Source organism: Danio rerio, chromosome 23 (genome assembly GCF_049306965.1).
Source record: "Danio rerio strain Tuebingen ecotype United States chromosome 23, GRCz12tu, whole genome shotgun sequence".
In the NCBI taxonomy this organism is placed as follows: Eukaryota; Metazoa; Chordata; class Actinopteri; order Cypriniformes; family Danionidae; genus Danio; species Danio rerio.
Genome location: NC_133198.1, coordinates 45470450 through 45488015, shown reverse-complemented (window position 1 = coordinate 45488015; position 17566 = coordinate 45470450). Strand labels below are relative to the sequence as shown.

The 17566-nt window shown below is 36.3% G+C and overlaps 1 protein-coding gene across 13 annotated transcripts in view; it reads right to left on the bottom strand.

The window, feature by feature from the left end:
• LOC100536524 (protein shisa-like-2A) overlaps positions 1-17566 on the bottom strand; it is a 198033-nt gene that overhangs the window by 87039 nt on the left and 93428 nt on the right. For 9 of the 13 annotated variants that reach the window (XR_012398744.1, XR_012398745.1, XR_012398747.1 and 6 more), the window contains exon 2: positions 17292-17439. Coding sequence is in view for 7 of the 13 variants with exons in the window: in XM_073939415.1 (XP_073795516.1) it covers positions 17292-17439 (148 nt within the window). In the remaining 6 variants the exon portion in view is untranslated. Of the gene's footprint in view, positions 1-17291; positions 17514-17566 lie in introns of all 13 variants that reach the window. The other 4 variants (XR_012398749.1, XR_012398750.1, XM_073939417.1 and 1 more) reach the window with 1 other exon arrangement.

Sequence of the window (17566 nt, the reverse complement as noted above, 5' to 3'; positions counted from 1 at the left end):
TTAAGTATGTTTTCTCTATTTAACACACCTGATTAAGATCCTTGTGTCAAATAATGCATACAGTAGTTCACACTACAGCATTTTAAGGCAAGGCAAGTTTATTCATATACCGTAGCACATTTCATGCACAATAATAGTTCAAAGTGCTTTACATAAACACGAATAAAGGAAACAAGAAAATAAAAACAACAAAGAATAAAGACAGGTGAAACAGATTCAAACGGGTTATAAAAGAATGAAAAGAAAGACACAATAGTGCGATCTGTCGGACGTAGCATCGGTAAAGGCTAGGGTTGTGCCAATAGACTAGAGCAGGGGTGTCAAACTCAATTCCTGGAGGGCCGAAGCCCTGCACAGTTTAGTTCCAACCCTGCTCCAACACACTTACCTGTAGGTTTCAAACAAGCCTGAAGGACTCAATTAGTTTGATCAGGTGTGTTTAATTAGGGTTAGAACTAAACTGTGCAGAGCTGCGGCCCTTTTGGAACTGAGTTTGACACCTGTGGACTAGAGTATCGTGTCTCGACGATAGGCAAAGATATAGCCGAGAGCTGAGACTTTTGACGATTTTAAAGACGATATTAAGCTTGTTTTGCATCAATGTAGACCAGGGATGTCCAAAGTCAGTCCTGGAGGGCCGGTGTCCTGCATTGTTTAGCTCCAACTTATTTCAACACACCTGCCTGGAAGTTTCTAGAATACCTAGTAAGAGCTTGATTAGCTGGTTCAGGTGTGTTTAATTGGGGTTGGAACTAAAATATGCAGGACACCAACCCTCCAGAATCAAGTTTAGACTCCCCTGATGTAGACCCATTACATGTTTTATTTATATTATTGAATAAAATGAATAGCATTAATTCATTCATTTATTTTCTTTTCAGCTTAGTCCCCTTATTAATCTGGGGTTGCCACAGTGGAATGAACCGCCAACTTATCCAGCACGTTTTTTACGCAGCGGATGCCCTTCCAGCTGCAACCTATCTCTGAGAAACATCCACACACACTCCTTCACTACGGACAATTTAGCCTATCCAATTCACCTGTACCGCATGTCTTTGGACTGTGGGGGAAACCGGAGCACCTGGAGAAAACCCATGCGAACGCAGGGAGAACATGCAAACTCCACACAGAAACATCAACTGACCCAGCCAAGGCTCGAACCAGTGACCTTCTTGCTGTGAGTCGACAGCACTACCTACTGCGCCACGGCGTCGCCCATGTTTGCATCAACATCACTTGACTGACTCTCTTGCACTCACTCTCTCTCAGCAGTTGACGCGCGCTGCACGTGAGGGCACTACACAGCCACATTTCACGGCAAATTAATTTTCAACAACAGGATTTAATTAACAAACAAGTTAAATAAAAGTATTAGTAAAAATGAAACAAACGTAAAAGAAAATGAAAGAACTAAGCTGAAACCAGCTCAAATGTTCTGGAATAAAAGGTGTTGCGGTAATACATAATCATTGGTCATTTGAGACAGCACTCCAGCAAGATTCTCTCGTTTTCACAAAAAAGTTATTTATTTTTTTATTTATATCCATTTTTAAAAGCCTATTTAAGTTTTAAGGTGGCCTTAAAATGGTGTTTAAAAAATTAAAAGTTGCTTTTATTTTTGCTAAAATAAAAAAAGTGACATTATATATATATATATATATATATATATATATATATATATTTTTTTTTTTTAAATTAATTAATTAATTAATTTATTTTTATTAAAAGTAAGTGCCGCTTTAATATACAGTCTTATTTAATATAAGATTATAACAATATGGGAATCATAGGAAAATTGTACTTATAAAATATAAAATAGGGTGGGCCCATTACATAGGTACATCTTAATGAAATGGGAATGGTTGGTGATATGAACGTCCTGTTTGTGACACATTAGTATATGTGAGGGGGCTTGTAAATAACTCATGAAAAAATAAAGTTACGCTTAAAACAAAGCACACCATTGTTTTTCCTGTGAAATATCCAATAACTTTATTAAGTATATATGTATCCTTATAAATGACCCAACCTGTATCCTTATAAAATATAAAACATAATCCAATGACAAATAATAATCAATAATAATAATAATCAATAATAATAATAATAATCAAATCAACAAATAATCAATAAATTGATAATTATATTAATGACTAATGATCATATGATTAAATATAATAATTAAAGGAACAATAAATAAATATAAACAAATTAATTACCAACCCAAATGAATGGTTGCTTTCTTGAAACACACACAGGTTTGCTAAAGGATCTAAGATCCACAGTTCAATTCTTCAATGTTGAATAATTTGATTTATCTTCATTTTAGATCTTTATTTAAATGTTTGGTCATTTAAAACAGACGAACTAACTTCCAGTTGGCTGTGCTCAAAACATTTAATGAGCTTGAAGAATGCAATGATGTGCGAGTAGCCCCAGGGAACTAAATAAGTTTAAGATAAATAAAGATGGAACAGGTAAACAAAACATCAATCAACTTTGAATGCAGTCAAAACCTCCTCTGACCAAATAATTTTGATTAAGTATTATATACGACAGAAGCTAGATAAGAATGTTTGGGTTGCGAGACTGAATTATTATTATTTATTTATTTTGTAAACTAAACAAAGCTTTGTTAAACTGTTTACCACACACCTTGCTTCACATATTAATTTAAATTCCCCATTATAAAACCCCATAGGAGACATTTGTTTATGTAGAGCTTGGCTAAACAGAAAGATAAGAGCAGCACAGGCTCATTTGGGGAAATGTGCCTTGGTATACATTTTTTAAGAACTTGTGCTCATGGGTACATATGGCTGCCTTTTATACGTGTAAAACAAATGCTACGCAAATAGTTCTCGAAGCTTCTTGCTTTATTTATTGTTCTGCTCTAATACTTTAGTCTGTAAACCTATTCTTTAAGAAGATTAATTAAGAAGAGTTGGGCCAGATGGAATCTGCGGACATTTTTGCCATTTCTGCAAAGAATTGTGTTAAAATCTGTGGATTTATGCAGAATGATTTTGGGAGTATCATAACTAAAACCGTAATAAAGGAAATAAAGGTAATACATTTTTAATTTGAATTAAAATGTTTACAATGCAAATCCAATTAGATCTGCTTTATTTGGTAAACAAAGCAAGTCTCTCATATAATAATCTACTAAAAGACGGAAAATATTACTGTACAATCTGGATTGTAAATAAATTCTGTAAATATTTTCACACTTGTCAATAATTATACTAAAATTAAAAAAAAAAAGAAAAGAATAAATATAAATGTACACACATTTACACAAGTAAATAAACAGAATCAATGATGGGCTTAAAATCTGCGGAATTCTGCGCGCACAGATTCCCTGTGGGCCTAATTATTTGATCCTTTGAACTGATTCTTTCACAAATTAAAAGGACACACTGTAAAAAAAATAAATCAGTAAAATTTACGGTAAAATACCGGCAGCTGTGGTTGCCAGTACTTTACCGTTAAAAACGCGGTTCAAATCGTAAAAGTAATTTCTCTTTTTTTACGGTAAATTACCGTATTTCATTAATTATAGAGGTAATATGTCTGTATTTTGAATGATCAACATCTACACATCTTTTGCTACACAGTTAGACACGTTAGCACATCCACATGCAGGTGGCGTTGAGGAAGTTACATAATGAGCCAATGCTCATCACAATTTTCCCACAAGCAGAAAAGAGTATCAGCATATAGAAGGTGCTCAGTGTCATTCACACAGCTACTAAACACCAGTGTGGTAACACGCATAAAATTAAAGTAATGAAATAAACATTGTTTATCAACATTAGATGTAACATAAATTGCTAATGTGCATAACTGATGGGGAAACAACTAAAAAGATCCATAATAATGTCAACAAAATACATAAAAAGTTATGTGCCATGCAGGGAATTCTCGGAAAGTCAATTTACGGTTATTTGCCGTATATATTATGGAAACATACCGTTAACCAAGTTACGGAATTGTACTGTAGCATTTTTACAGTTTTTTACCATTGAAATCACGGCCATTTTTTACAGTGCTGTTCACCCAAAATAAAAATCACAATTCTGCCACCATTTACTCTCCCTTGTTTGGTTTTAAACTATTATGAGAATTCTGACTTCAATTGTATATATATATTTTAAAATTAGACAGCCTTCATCGTGCCGTGATGATGCAGCACACTTCGAATGCATCCTTTCAGTGGACACAGCTACAAACAAACGAAAAAAAAGTGACTTTTCTGAAAAACTTTTAAGTTTAAGTAATATATTGTCTGTTTTGGTGTTGTAAATTACTCTACAAAACCCTTGTAATGAACTAATGAGCACATTTTGTTATTTTACACACTCATTACTTTGCATATAATTTCTTATACATTATATTATTTCAAAATACTAAAATGTCAATAAAAGTTGCTTCGTTAAACTGAAGAGTTGCATTTTCAAAATCAAACGTGAACAGAGCAGAGATCACCATAATGCAAATCACAACTGTTAATAAACAGAAAATAAATCACAAAATACTGAAAATGTTATATAACACACTGTTTTTTCAGTGTTCATTGTGAATTAAAACATTTTTCTCTCCGCTGTTGATTCCCTTTACTCTCTAGAGCCCAGTTACTACATGGGGTTATGATCATAGAGTTAAAATGGAACAGAGAAAATGGGGTAATTTTGAGAATTGGTTTCCTATACTCGCCACTCCTGCCAGGCTAAGCCTCTTTTCTAGCCGGAGTATCAGCTCTGATGATCAGCAATCATGCAATCTCTGCGCTGCATCTCCTCACAAAGACATTTTTCTTTTCGGTAATTGTCCAATATTCAAAAATGCTGCGCTAGAAAGAGAGAAAATAGTTCTGCCTATTATTTCCCAAAAAATCTGACATGCAAAAGTACATTACAAAATGAAGGTCACATCCGGTATCTGTTGATTGAGTTCCTTTTTAATGCATGTCTATGGAAGTTGCCTGTTTTCTCCACCAAGTGAACAAAAATAAATAAATAAATAAATAAACACTATTACTGAACTACTGAACACTACAGTGGGCTTTATGCACACAGACATTTCATTTTCAGCCAGGCAGCCCAAGGGCTTCCAGTAAACTGTCTTTTCATTACAAAATTGTCACTTTTAAGGTCTAATTTCTTTAAAAATCAGTGATCTCAACTGCCTGTTAGATATGCCATATAAAGTGTGTCTCAGATCAGACAAACAGCACTACATTAAATTCTATTTCCCCCCGCCATGCCTTTGAAATATAGCAGTTTTTTTTACTCCAGTATTTTCAATGGAATTTCTGCACTAGCCTGTTATACTGACGGTCTTTCATCCCATTTTATGCTTGAACAACCTAATCAATGCTGAAGTCTAATTAACTGAATGTATTGTAATTACATTACATCATTAATGCTGTAAAGACAAATTTGTGAAATTAAAAATAGTACCATTAAGCTTTCACGAGAAGTTTAGCGTTGGCTTTAAAACTCTAGCTGTGCATGGAGCCATGGAGAGAAAGTGACAATCAAAAAAAAAAAAAAAAAATATATATATATATTTATATATATATATATATATATATATATATATATATATATATATATATATATATATATATATATATATATATATGTATGTATATATATATATATATATATATATATATATATATATATATATATATATATATATATGTATGTATGTATGTATGAATGTATGTATATATATATATATATATATATATATATATATATATATATATATATATATATATATATACATACATACATATAATATATATACATACATATAATATATATATATAACATATGTAATACATACATATATATATATATATATATATATATACATACATATACATATATATATATATATATATATATATATATATATATATATATATATATATATATATATATATATATATATATATATATATATATATATATATATATATATATATATATATATATTATTTTTTTTATTTACATGGTTTTGATAAATAGGCTACTAAATCATAATACTTTAAATTTATGCAAATTTATGTGGCATTGCTACTTAACTTTTAGAAGTTCATTTAATTTAAACATTACTATTATTATTTTACCTGTAAGCACAGTGTTAATATTCAAACTATTTCTAATGTTTAAAGTCATTCATTTTCTTGTCAACTTAGTCCCTTCATTAATCCGTTGTCACCACAGCGGAATGAACCGCAAACTTATCCAGCACATTTTAACGCAGTGGATGTCCTTACAGCAGCAACCCATCTCTGGGAAACATCCACACACACACACTCATACACTACGGACAATTTAGCTTACCCAATTCACCTGTAAACTCCACACAGAAACGTCAACTGAGCCGAGGATTGAACCAGCGACCTTCTTGCTGTGAGGCGACAGCACTACCTACTGCGCCACTGCGTCGCCTAATGTTTAAAGTGGCTGACAATAATAAATATTCTCAATAATAGTAATTAATCTGCCTGTTTTTTTAACTGTGAAGTGCTCTAGCTGCTTAATTAGGCCTGCTACGCAACTGTATTTCAATACCAGTCATTATGGTGGTACTTGGTGAAAGAAGTTTGAGAACCACTGGTCTAAGCAAAGTCAGATCTTACTGTCCTAATGAAATCATTTAAAATCAAGGCATGATCATATTTTATTTTTGGTGAAATTAACAATCTAGAGGCCTTTGCCACTTCTGATACCAAATGACTAGAAGTCAAGTTATTATTCGTTGCTCCTAAAACATGAATAGGCGACAAGGCTTTTGTCAGGAAATGTACAATTGTCATTTTTATACAGAGCACAGCTTTGCAGGAGGAGTTGCACTCCAAAGTAAAGCCAAATAAAAAAGAAGGAAGGTGTTGGTCAGCCATTGTGATGACAGAGACATTACCAACATTAATGAATGAGTGAATGTGCACGCCAGCGGCCGGGGCATTCGACTAATCTCTGCTAATCCTGACCTGATGAAACCAGATTGAGCAGAAATATTGGCAAAAGAGCGGGATTACCGAGCATGGAGTCTAGGCAAACATGTGACGTGAGGGATGACGAGACAAACCTAACATACAATTGCACAAATAATCATGCGTGCAACCTTCCGACACAGTCATATCACTCGCATTATTTCTTTTATACTTGCACAATGACCCCCCCAAAAAAGCAAAGAAAAAAGAAAATAGTTGGTGTATACACTTGGTGTCATGGGATGATAGATGCAGAGGTAAAAAAGAGGTCTAGCTGGGTGTGTATTTGTGCGTGTGCGCATGTGGGACAGGCAGACTGACTCGGATTACTCTACTGGTAAACATCCGCTGGCTGCTGTCCTGACTGAAACACAACGTATGACGCACAAAGGCTCATATCACAGTTTGCTCCATATCCTGAAAAATCTCTCCATCATCAGAACATCACACACTCCCATTTATGTGGGCCACAGTTTGACGGCATACATTATTAGGGAATATTTTTGGACAAACATGTAGTGGCGTAGATGTAGAGGGCGAAGCACAGGGAACATATTAAAGGGCACTTATTTTACATCTATTTCAACATTTAACATAAATCTTTTGTGTCTCCAGAATGTGTCTGTAAAGTTTCAGCTCAAAACACTCATCACATTATTTATTAGACCTTTCAGAGAATTGGATTTTCTGCTCTGAGCACAATGTATCTGATTTTGTTGCCTGTGCATTTAATGCTAGTTCTCCACCTACCACCATTCCCACCTCCCTATCAGAGTGTGCCTCAATCTCCGCCCTCGGCTGCGTCAGATAAACATCACAGTGATTGACAAAGGAAACAGATCGCACGCAACATTTGTAAGAGATACTACAGTAAGAACTTTCCCAATGATTATTTGATGTATTTGTTGTGAAGCCTTTCGATGAGTCACACAATGTCATTACAAAGTTCATGCACACAGACACACAGCGTGCACATATAACTTTGCGATGCAAATGTGACAGGATACACTTTAATAACCACTGCTGTTTGGATATCTGTTATGTTAATGTACAAAATAAACCTCATTTCAAGAGTTCACACTTAGCTGATGATTTACAAAGCTTATTTGGCATGCTGTCCCGGGAGAGAGCCCCGAGCTCAAGGGCTCCTCGAGCCCGGGGCTTCCTCCCGTTGGCAGAGCAAGAAGGGAGCCCGAGCTCGGTGGATCTCAGAACTCCCCTGCTGCTGTAGCTAAGGGAACGTAAGGGATTAGACAAGCTTGATTGTTATGTATGTTGAATGTCTTTGGATGGTGGGAGGAAACCGGAGAACCCGGGGAAAACCCACGCGGACACGGGGAGGACATACAAACTCCCCACAGAAACACCCACCGGTCCTATGGAACTAGGGCTGGCAGTGTTCTTGCTGTGAGGCTCGCAGTGCTAACCACTGGACCGCCGTGCCGCCCAATCACAGGTAAAGGAGGAGAATAGGGGAGGAGGGGGGTTTCTTCCAAATGAAGATAAAGTGAACTGAAAACTGAGGCTATTTATAGTGGCTTAGGGCTCATATGATTGGAAGATTAGTGATTAGCAAATGCGAGACTGGCCGTGATAAATCATAAGCATGTGATCCTCTCGAAATTAGTTTATGAATAAACTTCACTTAAAGTCCATAAACCGGGATTGAAGCGTAATTTTTATAATTGTACTGACATACTGCCAACCCCAGCTCATTCTGAAAACGTAGTCCCGTGGACGTTTCTGAAGACAACGAAATACGTCCCGGGAGATACGTATTTTTGCAGATTTTGTTTTACGCGACTCCACAAGGCCGTTGTGTGCGCTTTTTCGTATCTCAGATGTCTCTCGCAAGTGCCGTTCGTGCCTGCGCTGTTCTCGCGTAAACCCACCAGATACCGCTGTCGACCGACTAAATGACTGAATGATTGACTGGGCGACCGGCCAATCGACTGACCCACCCTCCTCCTTTCCTAAACCAAACCAATTTTACCGATTGACCTGCCCACCCGCTTACTTCCCCAAACCCAACAGACAGTTTACAAAAGCCATCTAGAAGAAGAAAAGCCCTCGTCTGAGTTTTTACCATGTTTTTAGATTTTACCACATTCTCACGCTGTTATGAACTTGTTCATTTTATATTTTTGGATTATGTTTTTGTCTTGCCTGATTTCTGGAACTGCTCTTCCCGGACTCGAACCCGGTCGTCGTCGTGGTCAACTCTTCTCTGCGTCTTAAGTCAGCTGACGTACACGACGAGCTAATGGGGCAAACTGGTTGCGGTTGGAAAGCCCTCAACATGGAGGTAAGCGGTCAGCCAGTAAGCGCCAAAAGGAACGGCATCACACCGCCCTGTAGCGTTCGCTTAAAAAAATGAAATGCCATATAGCCATACGTACCTCCGAATACATAATTTGCAGTCTCCAGAAACATCCACGAGACTACATTTTTAAAATGAGCTTGTGTTGCGATATTGCTATGGTGATGAAGACGGTAAAATGGCTGTAATTCCTTACAAACATGCACTGTTTTAAGGCATCATTGTTGATCACATTTGATGATGATTGATGATCACAGCGAGCTCAACAGATCTTTTAATCCCGGCTGCTTTGTGCACGTCTTGTTGATATCATTATGCGCATTACATGCCAAATCAAGCATTGAAAATGGTGAAGGAAACCATGCACTAAAGCTTAAAAAAGTATTTAAGGATGTCACCAGAGTGGCTTTTTGGTTTCTTTTCTTGTGCATCCTCTCCATCTAAACGAGTTTTTAGAGTATTGGTAAAGTAGTCATCCAACTTCACAATTAATGTTGCCGTTTGCAATTTGTTTACAGAGTTTGAGGTTTACTGTACCATTACTATCCACACCATACAGATGTCGATCTACCTTTACCATTGCACACACTTTGTAACATTTTATTTATCAAGTTATCAAGGACTCAAACCCAGTCATTGTGGTCAGCTCCTCTCTGCGTCTCAACTCAGCTGACGTACATGGCGAGCTAACCGGATAAACTGGTTGCGGCAGGAAAGCACTCCACACGGAGGTACGCAGTCAGTCGTCGAGCACGAAAAGTAACAGCGTCACACCGCCCCGTATCGTTCGCTTAAAAAATGAAATCCAACCATACGTAGCTCCGGCTACATACTTAACCTTTAATTATAATTACTTTACCTTTACCATACTTTTAGCAGACTTAGATCATTTGTGATTCTGACTGTCATCCTTTCTTGCATTGTCTTGAGCCTTTACGATGCCAATTATATACTATATTGTTAGTAGCCTGGATAGGTCACAGTCATTCTGCTACATCATATTGATTTCTACTGGATGTAAAATGCTCTGCAGGACATTTGATCATTTTAGAATGTAAAGTTCTAATTCTGCAGTTATTTTGGGGATAGTAATTCAAAAGTAATATAAGAGTCATGTAACACTACAATTCTGAATCATTAACATTGTAGGGTAAGAGATTACTTTTAAATGACAGTAACAAGTAATCTCTAATGTATTACAGTTGTATGGAAGGAACTAGCACAACAATGTTCCAGAATGTGCTGTTAAAAAAACATTTATCAACACCAAATGATATGAAACATGAAATCCTGATCATTTTTTGTGATATCGCCGCGGCCTAGTCCTGCCCCTTTCTCCCCATTTTTTTTTTTAAGCTATTACACTTAGATGTATGTCTCAATAAAGAAGAACAAATAATCACAGCTATTCATGCTAACTTCAGAAAAAGCAGAATACTTCAAGGGTTTGACTGAATGTATTTAGACATGTTAGATTTAGTGGTTGTAACCATTTTCAATCATTTTTGTTTTGGTCAAACAATTTCGCCCATTCAGTTTACGTTTCAACCTTGTTTTTCTAGATTCAGTGCTTTTTTATGGAATGTTTTTAAAGCAGAAAATAATCAGCGTAGCGTTGTTATTTATTTATTTATTTGTTTAAACACAGTTGTTAAAACGTGACATTCCTGCCTCATTATTGTATTTGTTTTGGACAAGAAAAGTGGCAACTTGGCAACAGAACAAGGGTGTCCACATCTAAATCAGGACTTATCAATAGACCCATGCAGTTCTTTGTATAAAGCTAAACATTTCAATGACCCTACAGCACACACACAAAAAAGATATTTTCAGAACAAGGATGAATGCTTTCAGTGAATGAAAGAGAGAAACATCCTGCCAAATATCTCATTTTGTGCTCAGTGAAAGAGTGTTATACAGGTTCAACATAAGAGGGAGTAAATAATGACTGAATGTTGAATTGTGTGTTACATTTATGAATATTTATTCAAGTTTCAGTCTATGCTTGGTGTTACTACAGGTGCTAGAATAACAGCATTTATACCATATTATCAGTTTATTATTACGATACACTTTCAAGAACAGCATTACAGAACATAAACAGACTTGTTTCTTTAAAAAGTCTATGACAGGCTTTCTGCAGGTTTCTAAAAGTCAAATTTTAGACTTTAAAGACTTTTTTAAAACCATTATGCATACAGCTGTAGACTTATACAAGGTTAAATGCTGTATTTATAGCATGAAGTATTTATTCTAATGGCCGTTAAAATAAATGCTATTGTAAGGAATATAATTAAACCATATTCATTCATTTTCCTTCGACTTAGTCCCTTTTTTTTATCAGAGGCGGTCACAGCAGAATAAACCAACAACTATTTTGGCATATGTTTTACACAGCGAATGCACTTCTAGCTGCAACCCAGTACTGGGAAAAATCCATACACTCTCACATTCACACACTCATACACTATGGGCAATTTAGTTTATTCAATTGAGCTACGGCGCATGTGTTTGGACTGTGGGGGAAAAGCCACGCCAACACAAACTTCACACAGAAATGCCAACTGACTCAGCCAGGACTTGAACCCGCAACCTTCTTGCTGTGAGATGAAAGTGCTAACCACTGAGCCACTGTGCCGCTTAATTAAACCATACTGGTTAATAGAATTCATTCAATAAACATTTTGTTGGTTATTGAATGAATGTTGGCTCCATTAGGTACCTTTAAATGGACATATGATAATAAATACCTCTTTAAAATGATGTAAAGCACAATATTTCAGCGGATTTAAGACTTTTTAGGGCCTAAAGTCTTGATTTTGCAATTTAGACATTTTATGACTAAAGACTAAGACTAACAGTGAACATCCTGTTTAAGAGTAGGATCAGAGACGAGACATTGCATTTAGTGTTCAATATAATTGACAAAAGATATTTAATTTGCACAAAAAAACTATTTATGCAAGTTTCAGAAAATGTCTGTGAAAATAAAAGTGTAAGATCTGATCCGAACTTATAAAACTGGATAAAAACAGCTGTTTACACTAATTTAATTGATTAAAATCTTGTTTACAAATCCATCAAATTTAATGGTTAAAGGTAGTGATAAAGTATCATTTAAAGGTGTCCTGTTATGGAAAATAAATCACTTTTACAAAAGGGTTTAAACACAGCAGTGTGGAAACAATCTGTGAATATAAGCAGCTTCTAATGGTAAAATTTTATTCAATACATTTTTATGATCACACTTTGATAAAACAGTCTGCAGAAACACTTTGATTGATATTCTTCCTTGTACATGTCATCAGAGGGGGAAAGCTCCGCCCACTAGTGATGATCTCTCCAACATAGGCTCATTCTGAGAATGTTCCCGAATATACATTTCTGGAGATCACAAATTATATAGCCAGAAGTACTTTTCGTCTTTAAAACAAATTCTACAGGGTGGTATGACACCATTCCTTTTCGATCTAGCAGCTGACTGCTTACCTCTGTATGGACGGCTTTCCTGCTATTACCAGAGGTTCGAGTCCAGTGAAAAACAACAAAAACAAAAGCCAAAAAATACAATAAACAAGTAAATAACAGGGTGAGAATGTGGTAAAATCTGAAAACGTGGTAAAAATCAAGCAAAGGCTTTGCTTTTTCCGGATTTCTTCTGAAAACACTGTCGGTTGGGTTTAGGAAAGGAGAAGGGTGGGTGAGTCAATAGGTCAGTCGGTCGTTCAGTCAGTCAGTCGATAGCGGCCTCTGGTGGATTTACACGAGAAGAGCAGGTGTGAATGGCACTCTTGCAAGAAAGTTGAGAACTCAATGCGTACACATCGGCTTCTGCTGGATTTGTGAAAGCAAAAACTGCAAAAAAAACAACAACAAAAAAACAAAACAAAAAAACAAACAAACAAACAAAAAAAAACAATACCTCTTGGGATGTATTTGGCACTCCCCAGAAATACATAGGGATACATTCTTAGAATGAGCCTGGGTTGGATCTCACCCTCATTGGCATAGGACGTTAGTCTTGTTTTTGAATCTGCCACTATGCTGACACACAGGCATTTGTAGCTTCGCCTTCTTTTGAAAAGTGTACAATCTCATTTGAATTTAAAGTGACAGTCACTAAAACAGCATGATTAGGATCAAAGTCTAAAAGGGTCAGTTATAAAACATTATCTGTGTGGTATTTGGAGTGGTACAGCTATTGTTAGACTCATTTCAGCGAGTCTGACATTTCAGTGGGTGTCTTCTGTAAGCTGTGGTAAAAGTGTTATTAAAGCCACCTCCACCACTGGCTTAAATATGGCATTTTGTCTGAAAGCCAGAGCATGAAAACTACAATTCTCTGTGCCAGCCAGGCCTGTAAACCCTTTATATTCTGACCCGTAGAGCTTAATGGCCGACCCGTAGATTTCTCTTTGCGGTGTAAGGGTGAAGAGTTGTTCTTGTAGATAAATATATATTATGATTCAGTATGAAGGAAGCTTTTACTGCAATCATCTACAGCTGTGAGCCTCCTTTTTCTGTATGTTTTTCTAGCTAAATCAGCTATTTTCTCAGAAAATTTCTGAAAAAAAAAAACTATCACGAATATCATGATAAACTCATCATCATGCATTCTAATATCTATAAATCTTGCTTTGCAAATTTAAAAAAAATGTAAATGAAGGGATAGTTCAATTTAAAAAAAAGTTAAAAAGATGATCAAAACCTATTTGGAGTTTCTTACATTAGTTGAACGCAAAAGTAGATATTTTGAAGAATGCTGTCATCCATCGACTTCTTTATTAGTGTTTTATATAGCATTTTAGTTTTCTAATAGGGCTGTGAGGATACTAGATTTTTTCACAGCACGGTTATTGTGGCTATAATAATTCCAGATATTGATAAATCACATTAACTATAGAGGAATTACCAACCTACGTCACACATGACATCACACAGGTTCAACCACGCATACCAGTTGCAAAAAAAGACCGGTTGCAATAGCAAACACTTCGGGTTGTGCGGTAGGATGGCAAATTTGAAAAAAAAAATAATAATAATAATTTTTACCATACACCACAGTGTGACAGTAAATAATAGTTTAATAGATATTTTTCAAGACACTTCTATACAGCTTAAAGTGACATTTAAAGGCTTAACTAGGTTAATTAGGTTAACTAGGCAGGTTAGGGTAATTAGGCAAATTATTGTATAATGATGGTTTGTTCTGTAGACTATAAAAAATAATATAGCTTAAAGGGGCTAATAATTTTGACCTTAAAATGGGTTTTAAAAAATTCATAACTGCTTTTATTCTAGCCCAAATAAAACAAATCAGACTTTCTCTAAAAGAAAAAAATATTATCAGACATACTGTACATGTATGTCTGCATGTATGAAAAACACAATGAACCAATTATATTTACAATTGTTATGGACAGAATTTCAAGGCCCAGTCTTGGGCAGGAGAGGGTCCAGTTAGGGGACCACAAGATTTCATCTCCGTTATTCGCAGACGATGTTGTTCTGTTGGCTTTAGCGAACATGGACCTTCAGTATGCACTGGTGCGGTTTGCTGGTGAGTGTGATGCGGCTGGTATGAGAATCAGCACCTCTAAGTTCGAGGCTATGGTGCTCCACAGGAAAATGGAGGTTTGTCATCTCCAGATTGGAGGAAAGTCCTTACCCCAGGTGGACGAGTTTAAGTATCTTGGGGTTTTGTTCACGAGTGAGGGAAGGATGGAACGTGAGATTGACAGGAGGATTGGTGCAGCAGCAGTAATGTAGTCGATGTACCGGTCCGTTGTGGTGAAAAAGGAGCTCAGCTGAAAGGCAAAGCTCTCGATTTACCGGTCAATCTACGTTCCTACTCTCACCTATGTCCTTGAGCTTTGGGTCATGACTGAAAGCACAAGATCTCAGATACAAGCGGCCGAAATGAGTCCTTCGCAAGTTGGCGAGGCGCACACTATGGATAGGGTGAGGAGCTCTGACACCCGGGAGGAGCTCGGAGTAGAGCTGCTGCTCAGGCATCTGTTTTGGATGCCTCCTGGATGCCTACCTAGGAAGATTCCAGGCATGTCTGGTTTGCGGTTCTCTCCTAAGACTGCTGCCCCGGTGACCCGGCCCCGGAAAAGCGGCAGAAAATGAATAAATGAATAAATACTGTGAAAATTTCCTTGCTCTGTTGATTGCCATTTGGGAAATATTTAAATTCAAAGGGGATAATAATTCTCAACACATTACCAAACATAATAGTTTTAATAACTTATTTCTATTAACTAATTTCATGTCTTTTATATGACGACAAAATATAATATTTTACTAGTTTTTTGTGGCAAAATACTAGTATTCAGCTTAAAGTGACATTTAAAGACATAACTAGGCTGATTAATCAAGTTAGCTTAATTACACAAGTCATTTGGACAACAGTGGTTTGTTCTGTAGACAATCAAAAACTAATAATTTTCTAAGGGGGTTAATAATATCGACCTTAAAAATAGTTAAATATGCTTTTAATCCAGACAAACTTAAATACACAAGACTTTCTTTACCAGAAAAAAAAAAAACATAACACAAAGATAATAATAATCAAGGACAAACTTTATGGTGGCTTGGGAAAGCCTAGTCTGAATGGTTGAAGAAGTTCATTTATAAATTTTCTTTTTGTCTTAGTCCCTTTATTAATCCGAGGTCGCCACAGCGGAATGAACCACCGATTGAAGAAGCTTTAAAGTCTAAATAATATAAGTAGTTAAGATGTTTGAATCAGTTGGCATAGAGAGATGAGTAAATTTGTAAGCATGATTCTAGCATTATTATGATTATGTCCTAACTATGTTTCTAGTAAGAATTAGTATATTGCTAGTATGGATTAGTATGATTCTAGTATGGATTAGTATATTGTTAGCATGTACTGGTATGTTGCTAGTATGTCCAATGTAAATTCAAATATGCAGTTTTTTTTTTTTTTTTTTTTTTTTACAATGGAAGCCTATGGGACAGTTACTAGGGTACCGTAAGTGGTTGCTAGGGTGTGGCTAGTAAATTGAAAGGTGATTAGTGATTGGCAGATTGGTAGTCTGAGTTAAATGAGCCCAACCTTAAGTCTGTATGACAGTCTGGGGCAAAGTTATGAGGTCACAAAGTTTGGTCCAATGTTAAATCAATGGGACTTTTCCAAATTTTCCAGATCAGTTTTCGGAAAACCGTAAGTCAGATCAGTTGGAACAGATATAGCAACTTAATTCAGTATAGTTTGGGGTTAGTTTGGTGGTTGTAGTATTAATGGTCTAGAAGGAAATGCATACAAAAATAGTCTAAGAAGAAGATGAAGCCGGAAGAAGTTTATGTAGTATAACAGTATGTTTGCTTTCTCAAGCCACTATCAAACTTGGGAAATATTTAAAGAAAAAATAAAATCAATGTTTCACAGGAGGTCTAACGATTTGAGCTTAAACTGTACACACCGAACTGCAGTGCTGTTTATTTGGATCTGTTTCCTCCTCCTTTAGCTCCATCATCATGCGTATGGTGTTCACACGCAGGGGTTCAGTGGGTTTTAATAAAGCATCTGACAGGCGAGTGTTTCTCTGCAAGACTCTTTCAGCTCACGCTCCATTAAAAGCTCTTTACTCATTGGCTCGCTGCAGTGTTTGTGTCTCTTCTGAGAGTCATTGATGAGAGTAAGACAGCTGGAGAGCAATGCTTAGCCTCCGCTGCTCTGGATTAATTGTGAATGAGGAGTGGAGATGTGTGTGGGATTATGTCATTCTCTCAGCTCTTGTACAAAAAAAAACATTGACTGTGCAGAATATCTACCAACATAGGCTCATTCTGAAAGAGTAGCCCTATATACATTTCAGGAGAGTGTGAATTATGTAGCCAGAAGTACGCATGTCTGCTTTTTGTGTTTAAAAAGAACACTGCAGGGTGGTATGAAGCCGTTTCTTTTCGCTCTACTAGCTGACTGCTTACCTCCAAATGGACGCCTTTCCTGCTGTTACCAGTTTGCCCAGTGGCTCACCATGTTCGTCAGCGGACTTGAGATGCAGAGAGGAGATGACCATGACGACAGGGTTTGAGTTTAGTGAAGAGTGATTCCAGAAAGCAGGTAGGACAAAACCTGCAGGTAAGACAAAAACAAAAGGCAAACAATAAAATAAACAAGTAAATAACGGGGTGAGAATGTGGTAAAATCTAAAAATGTGGTAAAAACCAGGCGACCACAATGGCTTTTGCTTTTCTGGATT